Source organism: Gavia stellata, chromosome 16 (genome assembly GCF_030936135.1).
Source record: "Gavia stellata isolate bGavSte3 chromosome 16, bGavSte3.hap2, whole genome shotgun sequence".
NCBI lineage: Eukaryota > Metazoa > Chordata > Aves > Gaviiformes > Gaviidae > Gavia > Gavia stellata.
In genome coordinates, this window is record NC_082609.1 from 12,419,437 (window position 1) to 12,438,724 (window position 19,288).

The 19,288-nt window shown below is 53.2% G+C and overlaps 1 protein-coding gene across 2 annotated transcripts; it reads right to left on the minus strand.

Moving 5' to 3' along the window:
* Positions 1 to 384: 384 nt before the first annotated feature.
* SH3TC2 (SH3 domain and tetratricopeptide repeats 2) lies at positions 385 to 16,120 on the minus strand. Of its 2 annotated transcripts, XM_059825318.1 has the most exons (16): positions 16,097 to 16,120; positions 14,820 to 14,924; positions 14,419 to 14,546; positions 13,327 to 13,432; positions 12,827 to 12,970; positions 12,499 to 12,700; positions 11,810 to 11,883; positions 11,353 to 11,548; positions 10,168 to 10,304; positions 7,337 to 9,040; positions 7,059 to 7,239; positions 5,403 to 5,553; positions 3,762 to 3,884; positions 3,051 to 3,201; positions 2,206 to 2,402; positions 385 to 1,825 (listed from the first exon to the last, which is right to left on the minus strand). In XM_059825318.1, exons 1-16 carry the CDS (start codon positions 16,104 to 16,106, stop codon positions 1,634 to 1,636), a joined length of 3,801 nt encoding a protein of 1,266 aa, XP_059681301.1. In that variant the 5' UTR covers positions 16,107 to 16,120; the 3' UTR covers positions 385 to 1,633. The 2 variants fall into 2 exon arrangements, with proteins under 2 accessions (XP_059681301.1, XP_059681303.1); XM_059825320.1 differs by lacking the exons at positions 13,327 to 13,432; positions 14,419 to 14,546; positions 14,820 to 14,924; positions 16,097 to 16,120 and adding an exon at positions 9,144 to 9,185 and having other exon boundaries at positions 12,827 to 12,991.
* Positions 16,121 to 19,288: the final 3,168 nt, after the last annotated feature.

The following is a 19,288-nucleotide window of genomic DNA, read 5'->3' on the forward strand; positions in this document are numbered from 1 at the left end:
TTTACCTCCTCTGAGCTCAGGGCTGAGGCTCCCCTAACGGCACTGCAAGAGTGCTTGGTAAACAAGCAGTAAACTATTCATTGCTGCGATGATGGATGCCTCGTAGGGATTAGAAGGGGAAAATGAACTCAGTGTTTGCAAAGAGCAGCGAGGAAATAAATGTTCTGCATTTAGCATTTCCAAGCAGTGGAGCGCGTCAGGGAAGTGGAAGGACTTGCAACAGGGTCTCCCTGTGAAGCCCCAGCTGGGTGTCTGGCCACTGCTTGTCAGAGCAAAGAGATGAGCTGGAATAACTCCTCATTCTTCACTCTGCACCAGTCCAGACTGAAAACCGAGGTCGGTATTAGCCAGGAAGCAGCATTCGCCCACACGAGGCTGCAAACATGGGCATTTATTGCTCTCTGGTGGTGAGATGGGCTGTGGAGGAGAGCTGCGGCTGCTCCTGCTGCTGGGTGGCAGCTTTCAGGAGAAGCCTCCTCGGTGCCTCCTACTCCCCCTGCTCGTTCCGCAGAGGAGTTTTTGCTTCTCCTCCAGCCATGTAGCACAGAGCACTTGAAAGCAGCTTGCTGCCTGCCGGGCGGCCAGCTTCTCCTTGGGCTGCCAATGGCCCATGTAAAGGCAATGCAGCTGCCTCTCCCCGCCAAAAGTCCCCCTGCACCCCGTCAGCACCCCTGCCCAGGGGGCTGGATGTGTGCCAGGGCACAGGCCAGCGCGCCCAGCCTCACCATCCGCTCCCCAGTGCTATGCGTCCCGCAAGGCTCTGCAGCCTGGAGAAGAGGGACTGGCGAGGGTGCCGGGCTGCAAAGCCAGGGCCAGGTTGGCACTGACGGCTCTTTTCCCGTGCAGGACCCATACCATGCTCATGCCTTAGATGCTGAAAGTGCACATGGGCTGTGGGATGGAAGAGGCCACCCCGGCTGCTGCAGTGCCAGAGCTGAGGCTGAACGGCAGGGCTGGAGTGAGGGTGGGCTCTGCCTCCCCCACCCCGAGCAGCCACCCACCTGCATACAGGGCTCGTTCCCAGGCGAGGCTTGACCGGCCCCTTTCAGTTCTCCTCCTTTCCCTAATTCTGCCTCTTACTGCCAGAAGCTTTGGTGGTGCTTTGTACCAAAGAGGCCCCAGGCTCTGCAAAGGTGTGGGTCACAGACCTCTGCAGAGCAGACAGGTCAGAAACCAGATAGGAATAAATAAAGGAGTTACTATTCCAGTTAAAACACATTTGGGTTGGGCCACGCTGTCCCATGGGACCTGAGGTGGGGGATGCAGTTCGGGGGGACAGGTAGGCACATGGCAGCACTTTCCTGTGCCCATCCTGGGCAGGGCAGCTGCACTCCTGAAATGCCATCTGTCGCTCAGTCCCGCTGCACCGCATGCTCCAGCACCGCTGCAGGGGCCTCATCCTGCCCGGATGCCCAGCCTCAATGTGCTGCCTGAGCTGCAAATGAGGTCAGGGTCCCAAGTGCTTGGTCCCTTGCCTGTCAGAGACAAGAAGACCAAATGCTGCCAGCTCCTTAGGATGCGGTGCAGGACCTCTCATGGGCCGGTTGTTCTGGAGAGCACATGGACCCGTGCCAATGGCATGGCATGACGCTGCTTGACGGCTCGCACTGGAGTCCCTGGCGTGGCAGATGGGTCAGACGACGTGGCCACCTTCACTCAGCCACCTGGGCCGGTACGTGGCACAGCCCGGTGTGCCCTCGGCCCCCTGGGGGGCACCGGGGATGTCACCCAGCTTGGCATGAATGAGGCCTTGCAAATCCCGGTCTCCCAGCTCGGTCGCTGCGGCGAGGGCCAGGAGGAAGTAGGTTGCTGCATCCTGTTCATCCTAACCATAAAGGACAGGGCAGGCATTAGGAAGTGGTTTAACTGAAGGTCACAGGGTATAAGGGAGCTGGAGCAGAGCCTGATGGTTCCAGGCAGAACCCGGTGACACCTGACTTCATTGAAATGGGCTCTATATAGTTGCAGCTAAGTGCAAGCACTTCTTTCCAAATTGCCTTTCCCCCTTCAAAACCTGGTTGTGCCGGCATTGTGCGCATTTACTCTAAAGCTGCAGGTAGGATGGAAAGTCACAAGATGCAGCCGTTTACATGTGTGGCTGCTCAGCCAGCAGATGTGATACAGCCAGCAGATGTGATACTCCACCTCCAGCTCTCCATCAAGACCAGAGTGCTCAGCACAGCATCATGGAAAGAGGTTTCCTACCTTCAGCTTGTGTAGGGTCAGGTTGCCAAGGTGGCAATACACCTTGGAGTAGTACAGGGCCTCTCCAGAGCACTGCAGCAAGGGGGGATGCAAGGCAAGCGTCTTCAGGTAGCAATCTTCTGCCATCTCATACATATGCAGAAAATAGTAGACTGTAGCCAGGCGGTGGAATGCAACCAGCTCTTGCAATTGGTCTCCTGAAAAAGAGTTGCTGATACAGTCAGCCTGCAGCATGCTCGCAATACATCCCCAGCCCAGCATGCTGAGCCGCTCATGGATGCATTTGCACAACAGCCTGGGGGCACGGTGTCTTCATAAGGAGACACTGGGTTTGAAGATCGTCCAGAGAGAACAGAGCCATGGGCAGGGTTGCTGATACCAAGGCTGGACAGTTTGCCCAGGGAGTATATCATTCAACCAGGGGATTCCTTGGGTGCTGGAAAGACCTATTACAAGACTGGTTCCATCTCAGACATTTATGCCGGCATTTTGCCCATTCAAACTATTTCTGTAATGGGAAGGGATGAGTTTATCAGAAGAGCCAGGGCAGGGAGGAACTATTCAGTCCTGTGCCTTCATCAGACTTCTTGTGCTCCGGTGTAGCAACAACCCTCCCGTCAGCCGGTCCCACCACCGCCACAGCAGAGCTCTCCCATATAGCTGTCATGCAGCTTAAAAAGGGAAGTGGCCTTAAAAAGATGTTACCACCTAGGATGAGAAAAGGGCCAAAGGTCTTATGAAAGCAGGAGATCACCCTTTCACATGCACACTGTTCTCACCCAGAAAGGCAACCCCCTCCACAGGAGCCAGCAATTCTCTGTACCCTGTGGGTGTGCATCACTCACCGACCCTGATGCTCAGCCTGGCTGCCAGCGTGGCAAACTCCAGCGCCTTCTCGTAGCCCTGCAGCCCGATCTGCAGCTCTGCCAGCTTATTGAACAGCCGTAGCTCTGTCTTAATGGCCTTTAGTTTCCTGGCCAAGGGCACAGCACCTCCCTGAGGAGAGAGAACAGTGAGTCCAGGCTGTTCCTGGAGGTATCGGTACAGCAGTGCCCACAGAGGGGTGATAGAGCAGCAGGAGATGGACCAAGCGCTTGGCTTGGCAAGCAGACAATGGGGTGGTTGAGTGCTGCAGGTTCAGGTTCTAGCCCCTTCTTTCCCTTGAAAATGAGTTTCATATCCCAGAGCGTGGTTGTCAAAACCTGAGCCTCATGTCTCTGCCCCTCCTTAGGTGCCTGAAATTCTGACTCTGAGCATGTCCCCAGGAGCGACCAGCTCACACCAAACGCTGCCAGGATTTGTAATGTAAGGACCCTGTCCCTACCTCCCAAATGATCTTGGGGGTGAGCTGCAGCCATTGCAAAATATGTCTGTGCTCGAGACTTCCTCCCTGCAGCAATGTTTGCACTCTGGCACACTCAGAACCATCCCATCCCTCTCCACCCTCCATCCCTCCAGCCTGGCCATACAGTGCTGCAGCCATTCCTGGGGCAAAGCTCCCCACAGTCATCACTTTGCAGGGTCACAAGGACAGAAATGCACGGAGGGATCAGTACCCTATAAAATTCCACCGCTCGATCTCTGTTTCGGCTGCCATTAAAAAAGGTATCGCCTGCTTTTTCATAAAGATCCATGGCCAAGGAGAAGTTCTCGGATTTCAGAGCAGTCTGAATGGCTGCCTAGAAGGTAAAGGAACTGGAGTGAGACTTGGAAAGAGACATTTGCACATAGACATTGGTGTGATTAAAAAAACCCAAGTCTTCGTAAAGGTGAGCCACAGTGCTCCAAAGAGCATGGACATAGGTTGGCCAGCAGGTGTGTGGGACTGTTGTGCTGCATTTGCAAGTGATGTGGGTAAGGATGGAGCCAGGAACCGGATAACCCATCCCTGTGCAGGGTCAGTGTGCCAGACTGATCAGCTGGGACATCCAACGGCATCAGGGTTTAGAGTCGGGACTGTGCAGCCAGCAGCTGTCCTGGCCCTGGTCTGTCATTGGTGTGGTGGAGCCAACGTGAAGATTGACGAGGGGAATGGACGGCTTTTACAGAGAAAGGACAGAGCCAGCAGGAGGGAGGGCAGGTATGCTACCTTCTGGGAAGAACAGCTATTTGTGCCAAGTATGCACTTGGCCCTGATGCCACCTTCCAGCCAGAACATGTAGTTCCTTACACCATCACAATTTATCATTGTCAGTGACCTTGCCTGGGAATGGGCCCCTCAGGGACTCAGACATGCCTTGCTGAGATCTGGTGTCGACTGGCCCTTCTTAATGGGAAGTCACCCCTCCTTTAGCACCTGCATCCCTGCTGAAACCGTGAGCCAGGGAGGCAATGATGGCTTTTTGTTATGGGCCTCATATCTCCCCTGTGAACACTAGGAAACAGGCTGATGCCAAAGCCACTTAGTTTCCCCCAGGTCACTGAACAGCCACCCAGTACCAGTAACACCCTGCCTGGGAGATACTCCCAACCTGATTTAGGGGCAGGCTGGTGTGGCTGATGGGAAAGGCTCCTCTCCTTGTTCCCACCACCGTGTACCTCAGCCACCCAGCCCCACCAGTTCAGAAGTGCTTCCAGGGTAAGAGCAAGGACCCAAAACATCCTCTGCATGTGTCCAGGCTTTGCTGGCTACCTCAGCTCAGTGCAACCCCAACAGACCCAACCAGCCTTCTGCACTGCTTACTCTGGGCACATGAAAGGATTTCCCATCTTTTAATAGAAACTGCTCCCTGAATGAGGGAGCCCTAAGATTTTATGAGCTGCTCTTCCTCTTTGCAGCTCAGCTGATCAAATAATGCTAAAGATGGAAAAAAGCCAGTAGTCTTCTACTCCAAGAAGTCTCCAAGCATTTCCCTGGCACCTTACCCCTTATCTATGTGTATTTTAATGGGAACCGCTCACCTGGCACCTCCAGCTTCCTTTGGCACTCCTACATTACTTTCTTAATTAATTCACTTACTTTCACCCAAGAATCCTCTAAACCCAGTGTATAGAAGGAAAGATAGGAAATTTAGTGCCAGATAGTGCATGAGTGTAAGGCAACAGCTCCTCCTTGCAGCAGCAGGTTTACACTGCTTATAAGAACTTTCCCTTCCAGGTCTTCCAGTCCCAAAAGGCTCTTACTAAACCACACAGCTGTGATGGGAATGCAGCTAGCCAGGGTGAGAATGGGACTACTCCAGCCATCTCCTCCATACCTGAAAGTACATTTCCACCAGCTCATCTTCCTGCATGAGATAGTAGAGCCTTCCTGCCTGCAGCCAGGCCTCTGCTGCTTTTGCAGTCTCCTCAAGGTCAATGAAGATCCTTAGACTCTGTTTGGTGCAGTCCAGGGACTGCCTCAAAGTCCTGTGATGGTAACAGGCAAAAAGCCATTACAGAGAGACCACAGGACAACCCCAGCAATCAGCTGCAAAGCTACCACAACACCTCCCCATTGGTAATCCTGTCTCCTCCTCCTCCAGTTGCCAAAGGTTAGAGACAAATGGACAGTCACAGCTCTGAGCAATGTGTCATGGTAAAGTCTCCATACTCTACGGCACGCGTGTATCATCTGCCAACCTTCAACCAGCCTGGGACCCCAGTGCTCAGCACAACCCCAAGGCAGCCCATTCCCAAAGGGGCTGCTCCCCACCCCTGCTCGTTTCAGCTGATAAAGGGGGTTTTGTCTAGGTCATCTGCAAACCCTATCTCCCCCCTGCACTAAGCCCCAAAGTCACTCCCAGCTACACATGGGAGCACAGGCAGGGAGTGCTTGCACCTTCATTTTCCAGACAGCATCTGGCACCCAAAACCACATCTCTGCCTATTGTTTGTCTCTCAGTACAGCCAAAGAGGCAGATCTGTGGCCACATGTCCAAGACCTTATAGCTCCTTTTCAAGCCGCTGCTCACTAGAGGACAAAGGGACAAGCAGCAGGACTAGCTAGCGGGTTGGACACGCTGGCTGCAGAAGGCTGCTGTGATGAAGGGGGTGCTGGGCAGTGCCCAGGGCATGTTTGTTTGCTTGGTGTCTCGCCTGCTGGCAACTGGGCTCCAGCTGTCCTTCGAGTCCAAGGAATGGGGTGCTTTGTGATTTTAAATAGCACTGTTCACATGACAGGCGTCTGCTTCCTAAATTCCTTCCCTCTGAACTCACTGTGACCTAGCATGGGAAGGTTAACATCTAAGTTAATGACAGCCCCTGCCCATTTGTCCTTCTGGGACATGGGAGCTAGCTCTCCACTGTTTGACACGTTTTCCTTCAAAGACTGAAGAAAGTCTGTGGTCTGTCCAGGTCTCTCTCTCTCCCCTCCCACCTAATCTAATCAGTCACCTGCATGTGTGAAGCGGGAGATTGAAAGGTGAGCTGATACGGGGGTCTTAAGTACCTCCCTGGGGAAAATATTCCAGCAGAGATAGGGAGGGCAGACTCAGCGCCTGGAGGCTGAAGCCAGACTTATTCAAGTAACAGATAAGGAACCTATTTTTACTGGTGAATGGTGATTAATCACTTGAATAAGCCTCCAAAGGAAGTGATGAATTCCCTGTCACTGGGTCCCCTCTGATCAAGGCTGGATGTCTCTCTGGAAAACTGTGTTTGGCCAGACCCCAGTTCTGCCCCAGCTAACAGCCTGGCATTTGCCTGGCTGTCGCGGCATTCCGGTTGACATTGAACTGTTCCCCCCTTCACCACACAGCGACATCTCACAAATCTCAGCAGCTCACTAACCCACAGTCTGCCTGCAGCGCAGCTAGAGCTACCACACACCTTCTCCACCTCTCTCGAGGGACACCCCAGGAAAGCTCTTGCTTTGGGTGAGCAGGGACCCCACTCTAACAGTCTAACAGCATCTACACACAGACAGGACTTACTCGGATGTGCCCAAAGCCTGGTAGAGCTGGCTGAGGGTCTGACAGACATTGCCTTCCATCTCTCTGTCCTGGAGCTGTTGTGCCAAAGATACCCAGTGCTTATGGTAGGTAATGCAGGCCTGGAGATTGGGGGAGATTTTGCTGTAGAAATGGCAGAGAGACTCAGTGATGTGAAGCTGACCTGCATGGTACAGGGAAGGGAAAAGGACAGGTCAGGGGGTTGCATTAGGGACCTGACAGGGTGCTGCCCTGGTTCCCGCCAGCAAAGCTGTACTCACTCCTCACATTATGCCACTTCAGGGCAAAAACCAATGCCAGTTCATAACAGAGTTTGCCATCTTCCATCCTGTGCCTGTTCACCATGGCCTGCGCTAGCCACAGGAGCACCCGCACCAACTCCATCTCCAGGTCTTCGCTGCCCTGGAGCTCAGCGTAGAGCTGAGCCGACTGGAGCAGGTAGAGCTCAGACAGCTGGCTCGCCCCGTGCGAGAGGCTCAGCTGCCCCAGGTTAGCCAGGGCGATGGCCTGGTTCCTCTTGTTCCCAGTCTCCTTGGCTTTGTGCAGGGCCCGGAGATAGTTCTCTGCAGCCTTTTGCACCTGCCCTTCTCCTTTGAGGGCAATGGCCAGGAGATTGTGCACGGCTCCCCCCTGAGTCACACTGTCCGTCCCGTGCAGAGAGCGCAAGAGCTGCCACATGATGTCTGCAGCTGGGCCCGGCTGGCTGTTCAGGAGATACATCCACCCCAAAGAGAGGGAAGACTCAAAAGCCTCCTCCTCACCCATCAGTCTGCTGAGGGTTACGGCCGTCGATGCATAACAAACCGCCCTGTCCAACACGCCATGCTGGAGGTACATCCTGGACAAGATGGCACACAGTGCCCTCTGGATGGGCACGGCTCTGCTCTCACAGGAGAAATGCAGTGCTTGCTTGAGATAGAAACAAGCCAGCGCTGGGATGCTACTCCTCTCCAGTTGGCTTCCCAGGAGTTTGGAAGCATTTTGGAGGATGAAGCCAGCTCTCCAAATGGGTGTCGGTGCCCCCTTGATGCCACTGGGAACAAACAACCTGGCAGAGGCCAGTGCGATATTTGGCAAGTACTTCTTGTCATACAGGTAGCTCAAGATGGGGGTGGCATCCAGTGGCACAGAGCTAGTGTTTGGGCTGAGTAAAGTGGTGGCGAGACATTGAAGATGCTCGGTAAAGGGCAGCACTTCATCATTTTTGCCCAGTTGTAGGAAGAGCTTGACAATAAGGAAGCAGACTCGTGCTTCCAAGGGAGCGTTACCCACAGCAATGGCTTCCCTCAGGATGTACATCATGACTTCCAGCTCATTCTCAGAGCTGAAAGAGTGGCCAGGCAAGCAGACAAGCAAGGCCACCGTTTTTCCCAGCAGGGTAGAGAACTTGTGCTTCATGTTCTGTTTCAAGTAGATGGAGGCAAGGTTCACGTGCAAAGCAGCCAGCAAGGGCAGGTCCCCAAAACCCCTGTCCAGGATGCTCATGGCTTCCTCAAAGTAGACTCGAGCCTGGGAGAACTTGACCTTTTTGATGCAGAGCTTACCCAAGAGGAAACAGAGCCTGACATGAGCCCAGACTGAATGAGTCCTCTTGGCCCAGTTCCTGGATGTCTCAAGGTACAAGACCAGTTCATCCTCATCAGAGAAACCATAAAAAGTGGAGTTGAGAAAGGAAAAACTGAGATCATAGAGGCTTTGAAAACTGGGCACATAACTGTCTTGGTTAAGGAAGGTCAGTATGGGGTCAAAGACATCAGCATCTTCCATGTGTCCAGCATTCAGGTCAATAAAGAACTTGGGATCATCAAAATCATCCAGCTTCTCCAGGAGAACATCTTCCAATGTAGCAGGGGCTGATTCACTCCCTGGGCTAGACAGTTCGGAAGTGCTAGTTGTAGCCAAGCCATTTATTTCCTCCCAAGACTGAAGCAACTGGATATCTTTACAGCCACGGAGAACAGCCTCTGGAAGAGATAGGCAAACCATAGTGGGATGATTCCCCATGTCAAAATTCACCCTCAGAAGTCATCATAAAAGCATCCCATTCTGTCCCCTCCACATACTGACCTGATGGCACTTTCGGGAACATGGCTGTAGGTTCAAAACCATCTACACAATGAGACAAACAGAAAACAAAAAGCCCATGGCCCTGGTCAGCGTTAATGTGCAGACACAGTGCTCAAACCGTACAGAGATCTCCTACTGCACTGCTAAAGCCAGACCTGAATGTGGGCGAGCAGGCTCACTTCTGGCTGCAGACATCACATGCGGCTGCAGTTTCAACCCCCCTGACTTCTGGGACTTGGCTCCGTGTAAGACCATGGAGAACAGCTTTTAGCTGGTGGTGGGGTGAGCACTGGTAACATTATAGTTACCTGGGAACAAGCAGGTCTTGTTTTTTGCAGGTAGAGTTTTATCAGCTCTGTCTCTCTTAAGAGCCTTGTGTCTATTCAGAGATTTCAGATACGAGTGTATCTCTGACAGGCTCTACCCCGGGCTCATTGCATCTGAGCTCGCTGGTCTGGAAGGTCCCCTGAACCCCAGGGGATGCCAGGCTTGGACCTGCATGACCGCATGGTGCTTCTAGGTCGTGAGAAGGCAAGAAACAGAAACAGAGAAATTAGCTGTGGTCCAAAAGTCACACAGCAAGCACAGAGAAACTGAGAAGAGCACCCGGGAACCGTGACCTCCTGGCTCCTGCTGTGGGCATGGAGACGATGTCACCTGCCACTTTAGCTGTCTATCCCCCTCAATATACACCCAAAGGTCAGACAGCAGCAGCGGACCTGCTGTAGGCAGGGAGCTACAGCCAGGATCAGTTGAGAGCAGCATCTGCCAGGGTGAATCACAGCTGAGGAGCTGAGGAGCTGAGGAGCTGCCCTGGAAACAGAGAACCCCCCGCAAACTGCAGTGTGGCAAGGCCCAGCTCTTGAGGGTATCTACAACCTCCACAACCAGGCTTCGAGGCTGTCTCAACCACAGCAGTTGTCTCCCCTGCAAAGCCCTGAGCAAGGAGCTCTCTAGACATTGCCCAGCATTGCTTTCCATGGAGAGCCGTGGGGCTGGGCTTGTAAGGAGAGGGAAAACTCACCCAGCCGGTACACAGAGGTGATGTCAGTGCATGCCAGATCACTGAGGAGGGTGGTGAAGTGCTGCTCGCCACCATTGCAGGGGATGCGCAGGAGGGGGGATTTTTCTTCTTCACTCAGAAACACCAAGCCCTTTCCCCTAGGTTGAGGCAGACATCGGGGGAAAAGAGTCAGTGTCTCCCCATCCCCTGACACCACAGCTGTCCTGTGGGATGGAGATGGGCTTTCCCATCCCTCCTCTTCCTCCCACCAGAAAAGCTCTGCTGCACATGGATACCACAGTCTGGACACCTTCCCCATCAGGGCTCTCAGATCCAGCTTCTCCATGAAGGAAACGATGGTTGCCAGAGGGAGGGACCTATTGGCCTTTTTTGTCTCCAGAGGCCCTTTCTGAGTCCAGGGCATCATATGATCTATTCTCTGTTCTCTGTAGTGTCAGTCAAAAGAGTCTAAGACTTACCTTGAGTGAGCCTGACCCAGAAAAGCCAAACAGACCTAGCAACAGGTTAAGACCCCATCCTCCCGCACACACTCTTGGAGGAGAAGCCTTTTTGGATGGGGATTGAACTGGAGCTATGTCTTTAAGCCACCAACAAAGACAACTGCCTAGGTCATCAGAGTGGGGTTGTGTCACCTTCCCTCCCCAGATAACTCTTGTCTGTGTCCTTGGGAAGGTGTTTAATTCTGCTCAGTGAGGAACTGTGCCAGTGGTCATTCTGCCTTGACATCCCACAGAAAGCAAAGGGGCAGAAAGAAGCAAAGCAGGACTTGGTTTCCTCGGCAGTGATCACTCTCCCCACCCTTGCCAGACTCACAGCCCCTCAGACAAAGCTACAAAGACAAGAACATTTCTAGGTGAAACTGTGAAGCCAGCTTGTCTGGTACACAGATGTCCTGGGCTGCCTTAACATAAAGCCAGGTCTAGCCCAGGGCCAGATCTGTTCCTCTCCAAGAATCACCTGAGGCAAGTCAAATACGACTGCTTTGTCTGGGCAGAGACTCCTGCAGCCTGTTGGCAGAAGAGCCTGGCCAAGGCTTCTGGACAGACCTCAAAAGGATCCTCTATGAAGGCCTTGCAAAGAAAATTACCTGCCCATGACTCTTACATAGCATTGAGTTTGGACTTGGAGTCCTCCCTTCGCTTTCTCCTAAGTTTAAATTAATCTAGATGGCAGCAGTAAACTTACAGAGGTTCGCAAGCCTCGGGATTTATGTATTGGGTTGGGACAAAGCCGATGCTCCCACTGCTGAGGGATTTGCCCACAAACCATGGGAGTCCTGGAATGAGGAAGCCGATGACTTCTATGCTGTCTCCTTTGGAGAAACTCAGTTCATCCCATGCTGCTCCTCTGTGGTCCTCTGTGGCTGTGCACCTGCCTTTGACTGGGAAACCAAGGCAAACAAGGGCATTTCAGTGTGAGGCTGCTGTTAAAACGTCCTCGCTGCAAAAGACTTGGGCAAGGAGAGACCATGATTTCAGCCTGAGAAAGCTGCCTCTCTGTACCCTAAGATTTTATTGTGCTCTCAGGCTCAGTGTCATTGTCAGAACAAGAGATGGGCCCTTTGCCTTTGTGGCCAGCGCAGGTTTGCAAGAGCCATGCCCTTCCTTGGGAAGGGCAGCTGTGTTGCACAGGTATCACTCACCAACCGGCTGAGAGGTTGTCCCACTGATCTCCCGGGAGACGCCAAAACTCACAGCATAATTCTTCAAGAACCACCTGCAAGGCAAAGGGAAACCACACCAGTCCTCTCTGAGCAGTCCTGTCCTCAGGCCACCACCAGGGATGGTCTCACACAAGCAGGACAGATATTCTGTCCCCTGGGAGTGCTGGAGCTGCTGTGGAGCATGGCCAGCATGGTCAGCCTAGTGCACCTCATGACTGCAGCTTCACACCACGTGGTAAGAGCAGAATAATTTTGCCAGCCTGTAAGGAGGATTTCACCACGTGAGTACAAGAGGAGCTGTGGATGTCTTTGAGGCTCAGCCTGGTGTCCAGTGCAAGACCCCACTTTGACTGGCATTACCTAAGTCTTGGGCTATGCTTTTTCTCCCATTTATTCACCTGTAAATCACAAATAATCTCATGTATGACCTAAATCAATATCATACAAGAATGATATCTGAAGTATGTCCTTGCTCTGTCCCATTAACAGGACCACAGTTGGTTCCAATGGCTGTCTTTATGCATAATGTATATCCTCACAAAATTATGTAGCTCTTGCCCATTGCCAGAGGCAAGAGCAGTTTCTCATCCCAGTCTCAGTGCTAGCTCATGCATCAGGATCAGGAAAGAATCTTGGCCTGAGCACTATTAATTGGCCAGTCTACTTACTGGTAAAATGGGTGAGGTATTGGCTCTAGAGCTGTCACAGGCACCAGGCCTCGTTGACCTGTCAGTAAGGACATCCCTTCCCACTTGGACTCCTCTCCAACATTCTTCACATGGATCAGCTCGTTTTTGCAGAGCTGCAAGCCCTCTTCTCCCTCCTGCTCTGGCTGCCAGACACCTGGCACTGCTCTGGAAAAAAAGTTACCTGCAGATAGAAAGAGTCATGCTCAGGTCAATGGCACCAGCGCAAGACATAGCCTAGCACAGGGCTACAACACAGCCCTGCTGAGATGCTTTTGAGGAAGTCCCTACATATGCAGTCCCTTCTCACCTTCCTGGAGTAGCAGACCCGTATATATGGCGGCCAAGCGATCTTCATCCACAGTAACTCTGATCTCTGTGTCCTCCATCAGAGCACAGTTTAGCCAGTACTCCTGGTCAAAGAGAAGCTGCTCCAAGCAGCTGCCCACATACCCTAAGAAACCAAGAGGGAAAGCAGTGTTAGCACCCTCCTTCACTGGGCAGGATGAAGTACTCTTTGGATGTCTCCCAGTCTGCCATCTACAACCATGCTTTGAGGCAACAGCCTCTAATTCTGTCTCCATCCCCAAAATGCAATAGAGGCATTACCCAAAAAGCATTCTCCTGGGTCCCTTTCTCTGATCCAGACAGTGGTTTCATAAATCTGTAGATGGACACCAAGGTCTTCTAATTCATATTCTTCATCTGTCTACCCTGTTACATTACCCTTTTTTTGGTGTCAGAGAATACCTTCTCCAAAAATGCTTCTCACGCTGTCTGTTTAGAGCTCCCACGCCTTGAAAACATTACCTAAAGTCAGATACGTGGAAAACTTCCAGACTTCTTCTAGGGTTTTGAAGGTGAGGAGGAACCGATCCTCCTGTGCTTGCATGCAGACCAGCCTGGCTGACAGCTCCTACACATGGAAGACAAAGATTAAGAAGGGATGGTCCTGGGACTCTGGCAGGGGGCCTCCTTTCTCAGTTTGGGAATAATATTAGACCCTGGAATGAGACTAGGCACTCATTTATTAGCATAGTTGAGACCGAAGCTGTGCAAGTTGGTTGCCTGGGGTTAAGGGGAGGGTGATCCAGCCAGCTGAGTCCTTCAGCCAGGAGGTACGGAGTCCCCGCAGTGACAACTCCCCATGGTGCAGGAGTGGGAGGGCGAAGAAGCTCCATCTCCTCCCCCAAATCTTCTACCCGTGGCACACACCAGAACTACTGTGCTTTTGAAACCCAGACACCTGAACAATATACCACAGGAGGGTTAATGTTCAGTCAGGACAGGCACAGCTTCCAAACTGCAGTTCTGAGGCTGACAGCAGAAACTGTGCCTCAAGGGAGAAGCTCTTCTCTCACTATTGCTGGCACTAGTATGTCTGCACTGTTCCAGGTCTTCTGGGAAGCTCTGCAGGGAGCCCTGAGGGGCCAGGGCCTTAAAAACCAGTAAGGAAGGAGAGTTCAGTCCAGGAAACATCTCTATACCTGTAGTGATTTTTCTTTATGAAGCCCAATACTCTGAGAACCCCTGTGCATGCCCAGAGATGCCACCTCCTCCAGGGACCTGAGTCTGGCACACAGCTTTGGTGATCCCAGCCCTGTGAAATGCCAGCTATTTAGACTCACCCCAGGGCTATCTGCATGATCCCTGAGGCAGCTCAGAGCCTCCAATATGAGGGTCCTGACATGAGGCTCAGCTTTGCATCTGCCTCTCACCTGTTACCAGTTCATTTCTCCCACCATTCCAGACCCCTTACAGAGTCCCCGTGTGCAGGAACAGACCCTGCAGCGGCCTTGGAGGAACTTCTCTTTCTCGGCTGGGTTTGATGTCCCATCACACATCCCATCACGCCAGGAGCTTCCCAACACATGCTCTGCCCTGTCGGGCTGGGGCTCCTACCTTGAACAGGGCACAGACGTCTCTGTCATCACTCTCCAGGGCCCACAGCTTCTTTCTGGCTGCTTCCTGGAGCTGGGAATTGAGGCATTGGGAGGAGCGGCTCTCAACGGAGAAGAAGAGCGAAATCTCTTGAAAAGGAAATGTGTAGGGTTAATGGGGAGAAGGAGCTCCATGCCACACAGAGCTGCCTCCACCACGCTGCCTCCCTGTAGCCAGCCCCACCAGCGCCTCCAGCCCTCGCCTGGTTGTGATGCTCAAACAACACAAACCCAGCCCATCACCCCCCTCCAGCAACAAAGATGAGAAATGCAAGGGATGACAGGGGGTCGGTTAGCTGCGGTGCCAGGCCTTGCTGCATTCAACCGCTGGAAATCTGGGTAATGCCAAAGACAGCATCTTACCTGGTGGAAAGCCCTCCCCGACAGCCAGCAACACCGAGGAGGGGTCCGGCGAGCCTTCTGCTGCCTCAGTAATGGAGTCGTTTGGCTCTGATGCCCCAGCCTTACCTAGCAAGGAGGGGGGACACAGAAGAGCTGCTGTCAAATTTTGTGGCAGAGGTCTATGATATTCTGCCTAACCATGCCAAGTGAAAGGAAAGCCCATCGGTTGCACTGCAGATCAGGCTGGGGATTGTGTGAATCTGGCATCACCCTAAAATCATGCTCAAGGGTGGATGCAAGATCCATGGGGTTGATGTGTCCTAACTACATGATACCCTTGATGACTGGCTTCTTCCCGGTGCTGGAGTGGCTTTGAAGTGAGGAGCTACCCCTCCTTGCTCTTGGGACAGACCCTCACTGAGCAGATCTGGTAGAAGGATGGCCCCGTGACACAGAGATTTTTTTGGAGGAGACCTCAGAGCGAGAGCACTTGCCCAGCACAGGAGAGCCAAGGCCTTGCAAAGCCCTTTGCTCATCAATTTGACAGTCAAAATGAGATTTTCTCCCTTGCCTGCTCTGGTCGGTATCTGAAATCCAAGCTGCATTCTCTCTGCTTCACACATCATCAACTATTGTCATAAAGGATTCGGGAACTTTAGCTGGTAATTATGTTAATGAAGGCTGAGGCACATAAAAATCCAGCTTGCTCTTCCACAGCTGTATTGGCTGTGGAGGGATAACAAGATTAAAAACCAGTTTTTGTCAGTAATCAGACTGGACTTGTAAGACAAACATGTACCCAGAGATCTGGAGCTGGAACGTGCAGTGGCTTTTGTAAGTCACTTCTGTGACCATAACTATACTCTACAGTCCTTTTATTGAGCCAGCTTTGCTAGTCAGTCAAATAAACTGTTATTTGCATGCAGAATTACAATCCTTATTTATAGTTAGCAGTAGAAAAGAATGGCCCAAGGCTGGACATGTAATGAATGAGCTTTTCTTTGAAAGAAAAGGCTCTACATTTCTCAACAGCTGATTTGAACACACTTAACAAAGGACTTCATCCAGCAACTCCGTCCCCTTCCACACATGGGGAAACAGAGACAGGGAAGCGAAACGAGCCAGAGGCAGAGCTAAACCCGAGCTGGCTCCTGCCTGGGCTGGGCTTGCCTGCCCGTTGCTTCTCTCCTCCCTCCTTTCCTCTGCTCCCTGCATCCCGGCAGACCCTGGCAGGCTTCGCTGGGTTTGGCAGGGCCCGGTGGTCAGGGGCTGAGTCCCCCTTCCGCGGGGGTGGGTACCTGATGCCATGGTCTTCTCCCGCCACCATCTTCCCCAGCGCCCGGCTGCGGTGTGCTGCAGGCGGTCCCAGCGGGGCAGGAGCACCGGTGAGTGGGGGCAGCAGGAGTCACACTCTTCACCTGGGGAAGACAAGTGGTGGGGAGAGGTGTTCAGACCCCCGGCAGAATGCTCCCTGCCCGAGGGGTCTCCATATGATGTGCCAAAGGAGGTGGCAGGTCAGACACCGCTCATGCCACCTCTGCCAGTGGCATGACAAAGTATGCTGGTGGGTCACCGCAGAGCCAGGCAGGGGCCAAGGCTCGCTCAGGCAAGAGGAGAAATGGGTTTGCTCCCCACAGCACTCGCCGATCCGGTGTTTATTTTTGTTTGGGCCAGGCTCAGAAAGGGAAGTGGGAGCTTTTTCACGAGACCAATTGAAATCGCTGGTGGGGAGTTGTTCCCAGTGGTGCCAGTGACTCATTTACCTCCCGGGTGCTGAAGTATTTTGTAACAGCGGGCAGTGCCCAGCCCCAGCCGGGAGCCGAGCGCGGGTCTGGGCACTGGGGGCTGCGCTCCCGGCAGCTGGGGCTGAGGCGCTCGCTGCACCCGCTGGCACTGGCTCTCCAAGGGGACACGTGGCCACAGCCGTTGGCCCTGAGCCACCGCCCTCCTCCCGCCTATTAGTACAACCCCGCTATCTCATTTGGGCACGCAGGTCCAGGAATTGCACCTCGGGGGCTGGCAGCACCCCACGGGCTCTGCAAGCCTTGCAATGCTTGGGGTGCTCCTGGGCAGCAGTGGCAGCAGGACAGGGGGGAAGGGGGCTCCTGAGAAGCCAACAACATAGGAATAAACCAACCCCCTCAGTCATCCTCTCCCCTCCCTGGCCAAAATGCCCTGCCTCATTCCCCACGCACCCAAATCTAGTGACACAGCAAGTGCCCAGCAATAGGAGGGGACACCAGTGGCCATCTCAGAAAGGGCAGGCAAGCAGCCAAAGGGAGCCACTGCTCAGTGCCGGAGTCTCCCCAGCAGCCCCGGCAGCAGGGTGAGCTCTGCAGCCACAGGTCTCGCAGTCCCGCTTGGACAGATCAGGGCTGTGGCATCCCCACAGACAGCTTACCTGTGCACCCCAGGGACAGGTCCTGGTGCCAGGGGGTCCCCAAACAGCAGCCCATGTGTCCAGCAACACTGCCAGCCCCGAGCAGGCAGGCTGCTGCTGCACTGGCAGGGGTGAGCGCGCTGCTCGCTGCCCGGCCGGCACCGCGGCTCAGCCCCAGCCCCAGCCACAATGCACAATGCGCCTTTTGACTGGGCACCGTCTGCTGGCGAGGCGGGGGCGATGGGCACAGAATCAGAGAATATTTTCAGTCAGAATCATAGAATCATAGCATCATTTAGGTTGGAAAAGACCTTTAAAATCATCGAGTCCAACCTCTAACCTAACACTGCCAAGTCCATCACTAAACCATGTCCCTAAGTGCCACGTCTATGTCTTTTAAATACCTCCAAGGATGGTGACTCAACCACTTCCCCGGGCAGCCTGTTCCAATGCTTGACAACACTTTCAGTGAAGAAATATTTCCTAATATCCCCTGGCACAACTTGAGGCCATTTCCTCTCATCCTATCACTAGTCACTTGGGAGAAGAAACCAACACCCACCTCTTTACAACCTCCTTTCAGGTAGTTGAAGAGAGCGATGAGGTCTCCCCTCAGCCTCCTTTACTCCAGGCTAAACAACCCCAGCTCCCTCAGCCGCTCCTCACAAGACTTGTGCTCCAGACCCCTCACCAGCTTCATCGCCCGTCTCTGGACACGTTCCAGCACCTCAGTGTCCTTCTTGTAGTGAGGGGCCCAAACCTGAACACAGCATTCGAGGTGCGGCCTCACCAGCGCCAAGTACAGGGGCACGATCACTCCCCTCATCCTGCTGGCCACACTGTTTCTGATACAGGCCAGGATGCCGTTGGCCTTCTTGGCCACCTGGGCACACTGCTGGCTCATCTTCAGCCGGCTGTCAACCAACACCCCCAGGTCCTTTTCCTCTGGGCAGCTTTCCAGCCGCTCTTCTCCAAGCCTGTAACGTTGCCTGGGGTTGTTGTGACCCAAGTGCAGGACCCGGCACTTGGCCTTGTTGAACCTCATACAATTGACCTCAGCCCATCCATCCAGCCTGTCCAGATCCCTCTGCAGAGCCTTCATACTCTCGAGCGGATCAACTCTCCCGCCCCACTTGGTGTCGTCTGCAAACTTACTGAGGGTACACTCGATCCCCTCGTCCAGATCACTGATAAAGATATTAAACAAAACTGGCCCCAATACTGAGCCCTGGGGAACACGGCTTGTGACCGGCTGCCACTAGGTTTAACTCCATTCACCACAATTCTTTGGCCCGGCCATCCAGCCAGTTTTTTACTCAGCGAAGAGTACACCCATCCAAGCCATGAGCAGCCAGTTTCTCCAGGAGAATGCTGTGTGAAAGGCTTTACTGAAGATCAGGTAAACAACATCCACAGCCCTTCCCTCATCGACTAAGTGGGTCACCTTGTTGTAGAAGGAGATCAGGTTGGTCAAGCAGGACCTGCCTTTCATAAACCCATGCTGACTGGGCCTGATCACCTGGTTGCCCTGTATGTGCCATGTGATGGCACTCAAGATGATCTGCTCCATAACCTTCCCCAGCACCAAGGTCAGGCTGACAGGCCTGTAGTTCCCTGGATCCTCCTTCTGGCCCTTCTTGTAGGTGGGCATCACATTTGCTAACCTCCAGTCAACGGGGACCTCGCCGGTTAGCCAGGACTGCTGATAAATGATTGAAAGTGGCTTGGTGAGCACTTCCACCAGTTCCCTCATTATGCTTGGGTGGATCCCATCTGGCCCCATAGACTTGTGTGCGTCTAAGTAGTGTAGCAGGTCACTAACCATTTCCCCTTGGGTTATGGGGGCTTCATTCCACTCCCCATCTCTGTCTTCCAGCTCAGGGGGCTGGGTACCCCAAGAACAACTGGTCTTACTGTTAAAGACTGAGGCAAAGAAGGTATTAAGTACCTCATCCTTTTCCTCACTATGTTTCCCGCCACATCCAATAAAGGAGGGAGATTCTCCTTAGCCCTCTTTTTGTTCCTAATTTATTTATAGAAACATGTTTTGTCTTTTAGGGCAGTAGCCAGATTAAGTTCTAGTTGGGCTTTGGCCCTTCTAATTTTCTCC

Bases quoted from the DNA above. Each gene is read 5' to 3' on its own strand.
- SH3TC2 (XM_059825318.1), bottom strand. The intron at 13,433-14,418 runs GTAGGAGCCCCA...TTCCATGTGTAG, and splicing joins ACGTCTGTGCCCTGTTCAAG to GAGCTGTCAGCCAGGCTGGT. The intron at 10,305-11,352 runs GTAAGTTTACTG...GCCTCAACCTAG, and splicing joins CCCGAGGCTTGCGAACCTCT to GGGAAAGGGCTTGGTGTTTC.